At 50.1% G+C, this 13,932-nt stretch overlaps 1 protein-coding gene across 4 annotated transcripts in view; it reads right to left on the bottom strand.

Annotated features, from left to right (window-relative positions):
- Positions 1 to 13,932, bottom strand: part of LOC142497836 (zonadhesin-like) — a 134,679-nt gene that overhangs the window by 59,689 nt on the left and 61,058 nt on the right. For all 4 annotated transcript variants that reach the window (XM_075606194.1, XM_075606195.1, XM_075606197.1 and 1 more), the window contains 4 exons: positions 13,594 to 13,638; positions 12,128 to 12,316; positions 11,195 to 11,239; positions 9,777 to 9,965 (listed from right to left, as the gene is read on the bottom strand). In XM_075606194.1, the coding sequence (XP_075462309.1) occupies positions 9,777 to 9,965; positions 11,195 to 11,239; positions 12,128 to 12,316; positions 13,594 to 13,638 (468 nt within the window). The remainder of the gene's footprint in view (positions 1 to 9,776; positions 9,966 to 11,194; positions 11,240 to 12,127; positions 12,317 to 13,593; positions 13,639 to 13,932) is intronic.

Raw genomic sequence — 13,932 nt, 5'->3', positions numbered from 1 at the left:
GTGGTACATGCTGCCTGGGATAGCCACAGCCGAAACAGTGATCCACACGCCAGCACACACGGATGCACCACAACAGGCACGCAATCCAGGTACACCCACACGGGAGAACACAGCCCCTCACACTGACCAGCAGCCATCACGCGTCCACGCCAAGGAAGAGGCGACCGTACGGACCCTCCCAGCAACAACCTCAGAACGTGACCAACACGCCGACGCCTCAGGCCTGACAGACATAGCCAAGTACATGATCCGGCGTGACCTAGTGCAAACAGGACTCATCAGCTTTGACGACCGCCCTGAGAACTACCGGACGTGGAAGTTCACGTTCAAGGACGCAATCAACAGCTTGGGCTTCTCAGCAAGGGAAGAGCTCAAACCTGCTTTTTAAATGGCTGGGAAACTAATCCAGGAAGAGACTTCGGACGGCAAACGCGAACCACCCCCAAGTAGGTCTTTGTAAGGAATCCACTCCTGGCTTTGATTATAGCTTTTGCAGACTTCTGTAGTTACAAAAGCTTCCTCTGGCAATCATTGGCACATGTGCTGCCTCTCATTGCAGCTTCTGCCCTGTGCTCCATCATTGGAGGAATGCTCATACACCCTCCTCCTGTGATTGGATCCCCGTCCTTTATACCCTGGGCGTTGGCACTGAAACAATGCCGAGCATAATTTCCTACCCTGGACGTTACTGTGTCTGCCACTAGCCACCCTGGCTTGTATCCTGTGTATTATCCTTTCTGGTTCTTGTCCCTGTTTCCTGAGGCCGCCTGCTAGTTCCATGCAGGGGCCCATTCCTGACTTCTCTGCTGAAGCGTTGTTTCCTGAGGCCGCCTGCTAGTTCCATGCGGGGGCCCGTTCCTGATTTCTGTGCTGAAGCATTGGTTTCCCGACGCTGCCCTGCGGTGTACTTCGGCCAGCCTGCTGTCTCCTCCTGCTGAAACCAGCATCATGGGCCGATGCCGCTCCTCACGAAGAGGCCACTCCCGCGCTCACGCTCCTAAGCTGAAGCGGGGATCTCCTGACTACATGTTGCCGAACTCCTGCTTGAATAACGACGATGCTGCCTTCTCCAATCCTGACCCTGCTACGTACGACTATGAAATGCGCACTCCGGATCAGTCTGCGCGGACTAAGGTCGGTGATTCTATAACCCCACCTCAGCCCCGCGGTCCGGTCCCGGTTTGTGGCGAGCACAATCGTAACAGTCTTGACCTAGTGTGAGAAAGGCTAGAAGAGTGCTACTGTAGCCCCGAAGCAGTCGAGGATTCGCTCTTCAAAAGAGTCGACAGCTTTCCCAAGATCACAACTAGAGACTACTCGAAGTTACGAGAGCTCGGAGACCTGCTGCAAGAGCTGGAGGTTTCAAGAAAAGACCATTCCCTAACAGGTCTCAACGTCCTAGACTCAGCTCGTGGAGTGAGACCCATCCTGGAGAAGCTACCCTTCAACCTCCAAGAAAGGTGTATTTCACAAGGCTCCAAATACAAAAGGGAGAAGCAAGTCGCCTACCCCCATTCTCAGTTTTCTTGAGCTTCATTCGCGTAGCAGCAAGGAAGAGAAATGATCCCAGCTTCATCCTAGGAACGAAAGGTCAGCAGCGAGATACAAAGACGCCAGAACACCCATCTCGATCCACAGGACGGACGTGCCCCCTACGACCCATGTGAGTCCCGGCCAGGCGGCCATTAGGGACAAGAAACCAAGGGACCTTAACAAAGAATGCCCTATACACAAAAGGCCGCATCCGCTTAACAAGTGTATCGGATTCAGAATGAAGCCCATAGAGAAGCGAAAGAACTTACTCAGGGAATGGGGAGCTTGTTTCAAATGTTGTGCTTCCACAACTCATTTATTCAAGGACCGCAAAGAAGCTATGAAATGCACATAGTGCGATAGCGACAGGTACATAGCCGCTTTACACCCGGAGGCTATGAAGCCCAAATCAAGCAAAGCTCCTAACCCTTCGACAAAGCAGGGCAGGGAGGAAGAAGTGGGAGATACACCCCCCACGACGTCGGTAGCGTCCAAATGCACAGAGGTATGTGGAGAAAGAAGCGACGGTAGATCTTGCTCTAAAATATGTCTTGTAGCCGTGCACCCAGAGGGACAACCCCAAAGAGCTAAAAGGATGTATGCAATCATCGATGACCAGAGCAACCGATCGCTGGTCAGGTCACAATTCTTCGACATGTTCAACATACAAGACAGCGCTTCTCCTTATACTCTCAGAACGTGTGCAGGGCGAATGAAGACTACAGGGGGAAGAGTGAATGGCTACACCATATGCTCAATAGACGGCAAAGTGAAAATGCCCCTTCCCACTCTCATCGAGTGCAATCACATGGCAGGAGATAGGAGCGAAATCTCCACACTAGACGTGGCGTGACACCAACCCCATCTAAAAGCTATTGCCGATCGTATTCCACCACTAGTCGAAGGCGCCCAGATCATGCTGCTACTTGGCAGGGACATCATGAGAGCACACAAGTTCCGCGAACAGCAAAACGGGGACCACAACGGCCCAAGAGCTCAAAGGCTCGATCTAGGATGGGTGGTAGTGGGAGAAGTATGCATAGACAGGATACGAGGACTCGACAACGTAGACGCCCTACGAACAAACTTGTTAGAGAACGGTCGTGCATCCCACTTCAAACCCTGTCCGGACCACTTCCAAGTCCACGAAAAGCTCGAGACCAAAAGGAACTATGGAGACGCGCTTGTGACAGAAAAATACTCCGATGACCTAGGGTGTACAGCGTTCCAGACAACAAAGGACGACGACAAACAGGCTCCATCAATGGAAGATAAAGAATTCTTGAGGTTAATGGATAAGGAGCTCTTCAAGGACGAATTAGGCAGTTGGGTGGCCCCACTACCATTCTGCTCGCCAAGAAGACGCCTCCCAAACAACAGAGACCACGCCATGTCTAGGCTCGCTTCGCCGTAACCTACAGAGGCGACACATTTTATTTGAACTCGGCTAGTTCCGCAAGACGGGAGATGTCCCGGCTTGCTAGCCGAATCCCCTTGGCGTGCCGCGCGTCACCTATGCGCGGTCACGCTTCATCGGGTGCCTGCGCCCCCTGCGCGTGCCCAGGGCTCCCCGACAGAGCCCTGGTGTCCCACGATGTGGGGGACGGCGGTGGGGGGTTCCGGGGGATCCGGCGGACCCGGAGAGGGGAGGGGGGAAGCCCAGATCGGAGGGCCGCTCCTCCGAGGCTTCGGCGCGCGCCCGGGAGACCCCGGCGCGCGCCTGGTTACTGTCGCGGCCGAGACCGGGCAAATGCTCGAATAAACTTGGCCGCGATAGTACAAAGGAAACCGGAGACAAAGGAACACTTTGTGGCCTTCATGCAGAAAATCTTCCACAGTGGTCATGCAGAGTCGGCGCTCCCACTGCGAGAAGGCAAAGAATGCTGGTACCTCCCGTCGTTTGGCGTCTACCACCCCCAGAAACCTGGCCAAATTCGAGTGGTATTCGACTCCAGTGCTCAGCATCAGGGAGTCTCCCTAAACGATGTTCTCCTCACCGGGCCAGACCTGACGAACAGTCTTCTGGGAGTTTTGATCCGCTTCCGCAAGGAGCCAATCGCCATAACAGCAGACATTCAACAGATGTTCCACTGCTTCCTTGTGCGAGAAGACAACCGCAACTACCTAAGATTCCTGTGGTACCAAGATGACGACATAGAAAACGAAAACGAAACGTACCGCATGAAAGTACATGTCTTCGGGAACAGCCCATCACCTGAGGTGGCTGCCTACGGCCTCAGAAGAACGGCCCAAGACGGAGAAGCAGAGTTCGGAAAAGACGCCAGGAATTTCGTCGAGAGAGAGTTCTATGTGGACGACGGATTAAAATCGGTTCCCACCGGAGAAGAAGCCATAGATCTACTCAAAAGGACACAAAAGATGTTAGCAAACGCCAACCTAAGATTGCACAAAATAGCTTCCAATAGTGCCATAGTGATGAAGGCGTTCCACGCTGATGATCACGCAAACGATCTCAAGAATTTGGATCTGGGGACCGACACGCCTCCCATACAGCGGAGCCTGGGGATAAGCTGGAATCTTAAAACAGATACCTTTACGTTCAGGTAGCCATTGAAGAGAAACCCTACACACATCGCGGAGTCCTGTCCACCGTTAACAGTCTTTACGATCCGCTAGGATTCGTAGCTCCTGTCACTATACAAGGGAAGTCTCTTCTCAGAGAAATGTCCTTCGAAAGGCAGGAATGGGACACCCCACTACCTCCAGAAAAACGGAAAGAGTGGGAAACGTGGAAGTATTCCTTGAAGACCCTTGAGCAACTTCAGATCCCACGCCCCTACTCACCTATATCTCTCACCGCCGCACACAGCAAAGAGCTTTGCGTATTCTCAGATGCCTCCACAAAGGCCATAGCAGCAGTGGCCTACCTAAAAACTACGGATGTGGGTGGAAGTTACCACATCAGGTTCATCCTTGGCAAGGCTAAGCTGGCGCCACAACCCGACCATACTATACCCAGACTCGAGCTATGTGGTGTAGTGTTAGCAGTAGAACTGGCAGAGCTCATCGAGAACGAGATGGACAGCAAACCAGATGCCGTCAGATTCTACACAGATAGCAAGGTGGTCCTGGGCTACATATGCAACAAGAAAAGAAGATTCTACGTATACGTGGCCAACCGCGTAGAAAGAATCAGGAAGTCAACCCAACCAGAACAATGGCACCATGTGCCCACAGACCAAAATCCTGCAGACCATGCCACAAGATCAGTACCCACAGCGCAACTGCAGAATACAGTAGAGGCAACGTTTATTCTAACATTTGCCGTAAACTAGCCGGGTTACATTCTGGGTATGTGCTGGGTATGTGCTGGGTATGTTCTGGGCTAGTTTGAAGCACGTTTAAGGCATTTCTGCATTGACTAACGACCCATAGGATTAACACAGCAGGGATCCTTGGCATTACAATTCAGTTTGAATGGGACTGCCAGGGACCCCCGCTGTTAATCTGATAGGCCATTAATCAATGCAGAAATGCTGGGGCTAGTTTAAGGAAAGTTTAAGGCATGTATTCAGAATGTACCTGGGTGTTTCCTGGTTTTTTTGGGGAATTGCCACTGGTTTTTGTTCGAATAAGAGTTGCCTCTACTGTACGTCGTGGCTCACAGGACCAACGTTCCTTGCGCAACCCGCGGAAACACCACCAACCCCAGTTGGCGACTTTGAACTCGTGGATCCCGAGAAGGATACGGAGATAAGGCCCCCACAAGTATCCGTGTTACTCACCAATGTATTGCACAGAAGCGCATTCGGATCACATCGGTTCCATCACTTCTCAAGGTGGACAGCCCTCCTGCGAGCAGTAGCCCATCTCAGGCATATAGCCTTCTCCTTCCACCAGATACCAGATGGTAAAACAACCGGCTGCCATGGCTGGCACATTTGCAAAGAGTTACGCACCGTGGAGGAATTCACAAGGGCAAAGGAAACTGTTCTCCGTCATGTTCAGAGAGAAACCTATGCGGAAGAAATCAGTTGCATTTGTGGAGGGAAGAGTGTCCCCAAAAACAGCTCACTTTGGAAGTTGAATCCCTTCATTGACTATGATGGCCTCATGAGAGTAGGAGGCTGCCTCAACAAGTCCCAACAGAGCAGGGAGGAAAGAAATCCTCTTATCATCCCTGGCCAGAATCACATCACCACTTTGTTGATGCGCTACTACCACGAACAAGTCATGCATCAGGGACGACACTTCACTGAAGGCGCTATTAGGGCGGCGGGCATTTGGGTCGTTGGCATGAAAAGGTGCGTGGCCAGCAATCTCCACAAATGTGTTAGGTGCCGAATGCTGCGAGGCAAAAGCCAAGACCAAAGGATACAAAAAAGACACAGCGCACAACGCTCATAGTGCATTACAAATATTATTCACATAAACAATAAAAGGGTGAGTAATGTGCGTACATCAATTGCAATAAAATCAAGCAGTTTCGGGATATGTTACCCAACGCCTCCGGAGACCGGATTAGGTGTCCTCGCAGGGGTTAAACTGCTATCCTCGATGGTGCAGGGTCCTATTGGAGTAGGTGCACACCCTCTGCTGGTCCTTGCTCCCCTGTGCACGATTGGGCCGGGAGCTGCTGGTTCCTGCAGTGCTTCAGCAAAGCGAATCTGGTCATCTGCTGGGCGTTTGCACTCTCCTCCGTGTGGAGTGCTTCCTGGTTTGTGACGTCACCACAGGAATTCGGCGCCGTTCGACCACGATCAAATTGCGCAGTAGGGTGCTAATAAAAAGCTAGAGCACTAGTTCAAACATGTCCTACGCGTTTCGAAACATAAAGTTTCTTCATCAGGGACTGATATCAAGTGGATTCGGGTAGAGTCTAAATGTCCCACGATCGTGCCTCATTGGCTCAGCCATCAGTTCTATTATCCAATAGGAAAGCGACTGGGGCGGGGTTAGAGTCCCGAAGTGCATCCGTCACTCACAATGTTAAACATATGCAAAAAAACTTCAAACAAACTTTATTAACAAAAACAATGTTAACCATGACGCGATTGATGTGCTAAAACAAAAACAAAAAGTTTTAAAACATGGCAAAGAAACACAATAGCAAGTATTATCATTGCCCTATGGACCTGGATGACCAATGGGGAGATAAGTGAAGCATAAGAATGCTCAGAACGGGCTAAGCATACAGAGCAGCAAATAGAAGATTAAAATTAGTTCAAAATGTTAAAAGATACTTTTAATAAAGGACATGGAATAGTTAGAATATTAATACTAATTAAAAAAGAGTTGATTGTGTTATAAAAGAATTAGTACAGAGACCAAATATCTATGTCTTCATTTAAACCTCCTGGATGCAAGGTGTTTAATTTGTGTATCCAGAAGGTTTCCTGCCTAGATAGTTCCTTGACCCTATCCCCCCCTCTCCTATTTTTTGGAATATGCTTTATACCTTTAAACAGGAGGGTTGAGGGGTCACTGTTATGGCATGTTGCGTAATGTTTCGAGATGCTGTGTTTCATAAACCCCAATTTAATATTCCGCAAATGTTCTAAAATGCGTACCTTTAAAGCACGCTTAGTGCGTCCCACATAAAAAAAGGCCACAAGGGCATTCTCATAAATACACTACATGGTCGGTATTACAAAGAATAAAGTCGTGGTCGAACGGCGCCGAATTCCTGTGGTGACGTCACGAACCAGGAAGCACTCCACACGGAGGAGAGTGCAAACCCCCAGCAGATGACCAGATTCGCTTTGCTGAAGCACTGCAGGAACCAGCAGCTACCGGCCCAATCGTGCACAGGGGAGCAAGGACCAGCAGAGGGTGTGCACCTACTCCAATAGGACCCTGCACCATCGAGGATAGCAGTTTAACCCCTGCGAGGACACCTAATCCAGTCTCCGGAGGCGTTGGGTAACATATCCCGAAACTGCTTGATTTTATTGCAATTGATGTACGCACATTACTCACCCTTTTATTGTTTATGTGAATAATATTTGTAATGCACTATGAGCGTTGTGCGCTGTGTCTTTTTTGTATCCATTTGTTAGCTCCAGGGGGATTCTGAGCCCCCACCTTCATCACAGCTGCAGACGCTCAATTCTAGGTTAAGTTATTTAATTCACTTATTTTCACTTATCACGTCACGTTACAACTTAGTTGCGCACTGTTATTTCTTCTTTTTTAAGACCAAAGGATGGCAGATTTACCTATCGACAGACTTAATACAGACCCCCCTTTACCTGTGTAGGACTCAATGTATTTGGGCCCTGGATGGTCATCTCACGTAGAACGAGGGGCGGACTAGCAAACAGTAAACAATGGGCGGTACTCTTCACCTGCATGAGCACGCGAGCTATACACATCGAGATCATAGAATCTCTGGATGCTTCAAGCTTCATAAATGCCCTCAGAAGATTCTTTGCAGTCAGAGGACCAGTTAAACAAATACGCTCCGATTGCGGCACCAATTTTCTTGGAGCATGAAAGGAATTACAAATAAACACTAATGATAATAAGAGACAACACTATCCAGAAATACCTGCATGACCAAGAGTGTACGTGGACATTCCACCCTCCTCACTCCTCTCACATGGGTGGAGCATGGGAACGCATGATCAGGGTGGTCCGGTGTATCTTGGACTCTATGATGCTGAAAACCGATTTGGCTCGACTCACCCACAAAGTGTCAACAACATTTATGGCCGAAATATCAGTGATAATTAATGCTAGGCCTTTGATTCCAGTGTCAACAGATCCAGAATCGCCAAGTATTTTGACACCAGCAATGCTTCTTACCCAGAAAGTAGGGAACATCCCCACCCCAGTCGTAGGTTTCAACTCTAAGGATATGTACAAACGTCAGTGGAGACAGGTGCAGCGCTTGGCCAACACATTTTGGGATCGCTGGAGACGCGAGTATCTGGTGACACTCCAGGAACGCCATAAATGGCAAACGGTTAAACCAGATATCCAAGAAGGAGATGTGGTTCTGTTGAAAGACAAACAGGTGACAAGAAACGAATGGCCCATGGGACTTATTATCAAAACCATCCCAAGTGAAGATGAAAGGGTCCGCAAGGTAGACGTTCGGGTGGCCCAGAATGGGATTGTTAAAACCTTTTTAAGACCCTTCACAGAGATTGTCCTCCCAATGCCTAAATAGGACTATAACAATGAAGAACTGACTATCAGTTCTGTGGACTCTGAGAGACATTGTGGTGCATCAAGCTAACCTAGAGCTGTGCATCCGCCTACCTCCCTTACCGAGATGGCAAAGGACTTCAAGCTGGTGGTACCGGCCGGTATCCCATCGTTATGTGGACAGGAACTTGCAATCTTATGTCATGTTGTATTGCACATATGTTCCACATATACCAGAATATAGTGGTATCTCCAGATACCAGACGGGGAGTGTCCTGGAACTAGATTCCATATTCCTCTGTCTCCCCTTTCAGCTTATGGGATTCATTTCACCCTTGTTCAGTTGCCTGATATTTCCCCTGTTCCAGCAGTTTGCTGCATGTAAAGAGCAACATTTTGTTACACTTGTTGTTTACTTAGACTTTCTGTGAGTTGCTATGCCAACCCCAGCCTTTCCCTCAGATTGGGTTAGTCTGCCTTCTCCCCCTCTGCCTTGTCTACAGATGGTCTGTCCCCAGGCTATCTTGTTACCCAGAATACACTCACACTTCCTTTTCCACCTTCATCACTGGCTGAGTGAGTACCTTCTGTAATTGCTCTAGTGGCAGGATTTATCCTTTTCACCTGCCCTTACTACAAATCACCCACAGAGAGACATTATTCAAACACAAACATCTCATTCACAATTGCCTGTCTTTATTGCTGCTTTCCCTAAATAAAGTGAAGAAAATATACAGGACTTGTGTTTTGGAAAGAGGGCTGAGTTGAAGCTAGCTGGGTTCATTCATACCTCCAGACATGACCCTGGATCCAGAATAATAGGAGATTCTTTCTTTCACCTTTAACAAAAGACTGGAAACCAGTCTTGATTTTGAACAATAATTCTATTTCATGGCTAATTATGTTTGAGCCATTGAGGCTATCACCCTTTAGTGAATAAACCATGAAGATGTATTGCTTTGCAATGTAATACAGGTCTCACTTGAAGAGAACGAGATAAGATGAGAAAGACTGAATGGGTCACAGGAACCACCTGCCACTTTGTCATTTTGGGTCTAGACTGAAATACTTGTGTAAATACTTGTGTGGGACCCAGTTTACATTTTCCTATTAGTAGTAAATAGTATAACCTTTGTTGACAGAACACTGGTCCTTTTTCACACAAGTAGAGGATCCCTCGGATAACAGTATGTATCCCTCATCACAGGCACATCGAGCATTGCATTTCAAATTGCAGAACGTATGTGGGGACTGGTAATTATCACAGGTTATTGGGCAACTGGTATCACATGTATCAAAATGCATGTTAGGTGGACATTCTGTGGGAAGAGGTTACACATCACATAAATAACACATACAGATCTTCCCAGGACCAATCATTCATAACCCCTCAGTGAAGCAGCCTCCTTGCCATAGGCTGCGACTATACAGAAAAACGCCTGTGGTGTCGCCCGTAGCGACATCACGCTGCGCAAAAACAAATTTTGAAAACGCATCAACTGTCTCCCGCTTTGCAGTAGCAAGCGGGGAGACAGCTGAATTTGGTATAGACACTTATCACGTATGTATGAAACTTGTTTTTTGCCTCGCGCGGTGTCGCTACGGGCGACATCACAGCGTTTTTCTGTATAATCTCAGGCTGCGTCCACACAAGTGCTGAGTGCGCTTTGCGTGCGGTGCTTGCCGAGTTTACTTCTTGCAATCTGTATCTTCCCGTATCCGCTCACGCGGCGAGCGCTCGCTCGTGATCAGGCACGTACGCTCTCCCAAGTTTGGTGCTTGGGGAGACAGTTCAATTTGATTTTCGAGCTCAGAGCAGGGTCACAAGAAAGGAGAGAAGGGGGGAGGAGAGAATGGAGAGAAGGGGGGAAGGAGAGAAGGGGGGAGAGAGAGGGGAAGTGGGTGAGAGAGGGGAAGGGGAGAGAGAGGGGAAGGGGGAGAGGGGAAGGTGGGGGAGAGAGAGGATGGAATGGGGGAAGGAAGGAGCAGGGCGAAAGAGGAGCAGGGTGGGACTAGAGGGGCGCAGTGGAGGAGAGAATAAAGAGAAGGGGGAGAGAGGGTCCTGGGGGGAGGAGAGGGGAGCAGGGGGGAGAGAATTGAAGGAAGGGGGGGAAGGAGAGAAGGGTGGAGAGAGAAGGGAAGGGGGGAGAGAAGGGAAGTGGGGGGAGACGGTAAGGGAGGAGAAGGGAAGGGGGGAGAGAGAGAGGAGGGAAGAGGGGAAACAGGAGGGAAGGGGGTGAGAGGAAGAAAGGGGAAGGGGTGAGAGAAGAGGGAAGGGGGGAAAGGAGAGAATGGGGGATGGAGAGAATGGAGGGAAAGGGGGAGGGAGAGAATGGAGGGACGCAGACACACATACACATCCCCGATCCAGCCAATGACATGCCACTCCTTTAATAGCCACGCCCCCCGCTCCTGCACTAAAATTATCGCAGGACAGCCGAACGCTCATGCTTGAAGATTTTGGTGTTACACACTGACACATGAATTCTACTGTTTGCAGCCTTGGTATGGTGTAAATACACTTATTCACTATACAGTATATGCTTACTTGGTGGTTGGGCTGTTTGTCCATTCACCGGCAGGAATGGCAGACCTGCAAAACAGGAGAAATGTTTGCAAAAACAGAGTGAGAAGAGAGAAGAGGGGAGAGGGAGGGGTGCAGGGAGGGGAGAGAGGAAGGGGGGAAAGAGAAGAGGGAAGGGGGGCAGAGAGAGAGGAGAGAAGGGGGGAGAATGGACAGGAGGGGGAGAGGGAGAGGGGGGAGGAGAGGGGTGCAGGGGGAGAGAATGGAGGGAAGGGAGGAAGGAGAGAAGGGGGAGAGGGAGGGAGAGGGGTGCAGGGGGGGAGAGAATGGATAGAAGGGGGATGGAGAGGAGAGGGAGGCAGGAGGAGAGGGGGAAGGAGAGGGGTAGGTGGGAGGAAATGGATGAAGTGGGGAGAGAATGGGGGGAAGGAGAGGAGGGGGAGAGGGGATGAGAGGGGTGCAGGGGGGAGGGTGCAGGGGGGAGAGAATGGAGAGAATGGGGGACAGGGGGATGGAGGAGAGAGCGGAGGGAAGGGGGGAGAGAGAGAAGAGGGAAAGGGGTGGAGAGAGAGGAGTGAAGGGGCAACATTAAAAAATCTCAAGTAGACATTATTTAGAGACAATTTTTTTTTTTTTTAATTAAAGGTGATGGGAGATTCTTTCTTTCGCCTTTAACAAAAGACTGGAAACCAGTATTGATTTTGAACTACAATTCTATTTCATGGCTAATTATGTTTGAGCCATTGAGGCTATCACCCTTTGGTGAATAAACCATGAATATGTATTGCTTTGCAATGTAATACAGGCCTCACTTGAAGAGAAAGAGATAAGTTGAGAAAGACTGAATGGGTCACAGGTACCACCAGTCACCTTAGTGTGGGTCTAGACTGAAATACTTGTGTAAATACTTGTGTGGCACCCAGTTTACATTTTGCTATTAGTAGTAAGTAGTATTACCTTTGCTGACAGGACACTGGTCCTTTTTCACACAAGTAGAGGACCCCTCGGATAACAGTATGTATCCCTCATCACAGGCACATCGAGCATTGCATTTCAAATTGCAGACCATAGGTGGGAAACGGTAATTCTGACAGGTTATTGGGCAACTGGTATCACATGTATCAAAATGCATGTTAGGTGGACATTCTGTGGGAAGAGTTTACACATCACATAAATAGCACATACAGATCTTCCCAGGACCACTCATTCATAACCCCCAGTGAAGCAGCCTCTTTGCCTTAGGCTGCGATTATACAGAAAAACGCCTGTGGTGTCGCCCGTAGCGACATCACGCGGCGCAAAAACAAATTTTGAAAATGCATTAACTGTCTCCCGCTTTGCAGTAGCAAGCGGGGAGACAGCTGAATTTGGTATAGACACTTATCACGTATGTATGAAACTTATTTTTTGGCTCGTACAGTGTCGCTACGGGCGACACCACGGCATTTTTCTGTATAATCTCAGGCTACGTACACACAAGTGCTGAGTGCGCTTTGCGTGCGGCGCTTGCCGAGTTTACTTCTTGCAATCTGTATCTTCCCGTATCCGCTCACGCGGCGAGCGCACGCTCGTGCTCAGGCACGTACGCTCTCCCAAGTTTGGTGCTTGGGGAGACAGTTCAATTTGATTTTCGAGCTCAGAGCAGGGTCACAAGAAAGGAGAGAAGGGGGGGGAGAGTGGTGCAAGGGAGGGGGGAGAGAAGGTGGGAGAGAGAGGGGAAGTGGGTGAGAGAGGGGAAGGGGGGAGAGAGGGGAAGGGGGAGAGGGGAAGGTGGAGAGAGAGGAGGGAATGGGGGAAGAAAGGAGCAGGTGGAAAGAGGAGCAGGGTGGGACTAGAGGGGTGCAGTGGGGGAGAGAATGAAGAGAAGGGGGGAGAGATGGGCCTGGGGGGAAGAGAGGGGAGCAGGGGGGAGAGAATGGAAGGAAGGGGGGAAGGAGAGAAGGGTGGAGAGAGGAGGGAAGAGGTTGAGAGAGGAGGGAAGGGGGGAGAGAGGGGGAGAGAGGGGAAGTGGGGGGAGATGGTAAGGGAGGAGAAGGGAAGGGGGGAGAGAGAGAGGAGGGAAGGGGCAAGAGAGGAGGGAAGTGGGGAAACAGGAGGGAAGGGGGTGAGAGGAAGAAAGGGGAAGGGGTGAGAGAAGAGGGAAGGGGGAAAGGAGAGAATGGGGGAGGGAGAGAATGGAGGGAAAGGGGGAGGGAGAGAATGGAGGGACCCAGACACGCAGACACACACACACATCCCCAATCCAGCCAATGACACGCCCCTCCTTTAATAGCCACGCCCCCCGCTCCTGCACTAAAATTATTGCAGGACAGCCGAACACTCGTGGTTGAAGATTTTGGTGTTACACACTGACACATGAATTCTACTGTTTGCAGCATCGGTATGGTGTAAATACACTTATTCACTATACAGTATATGCTTACTTGGTGGTTGGGCTGTTTGTCCATTCACCGGCAGGAATGGCAGACCTGCAAAACAGGAGAAATGTTTGCAAAAACAGAGTGAGAAGAGAGAAGAGGGGAGAGGGAGGGGTGCAGGGGGGGGGGAGAGAGGAAGGGGGGAAAGAGAAGAGGGAAGGGGGGCAGAGAGAGAGGAGAGTAGGGGGGAGAATGGACAGGGGGGAGGAGAGGGGTGCAGGGGGAGAGAATGGAGGGAAGGGGGAAGGCAAGTATGGAGGAGAGGGGTGCAGGGGGGAGAGAATGAAGAGAAGGGGGAGAGACGGGAGCAAAGGGGAGGAGAGGGGAGTCGGGGGGAGAGAATGG

The sequence above is a fragment of the Ascaphus truei genome, chromosome 6, assembly GCF_040206685.1.
Source record: "Ascaphus truei isolate aAscTru1 chromosome 6, aAscTru1.hap1, whole genome shotgun sequence".
NCBI classification, from domain to species: Eukaryota; Metazoa; Chordata; class Amphibia; order Anura; family Ascaphidae; genus Ascaphus; species Ascaphus truei.
The sequence above is the reverse complement of the archived record's forward strand: the minus strand, read 5'-3'. Positions and strand labels throughout refer to the sequence as shown.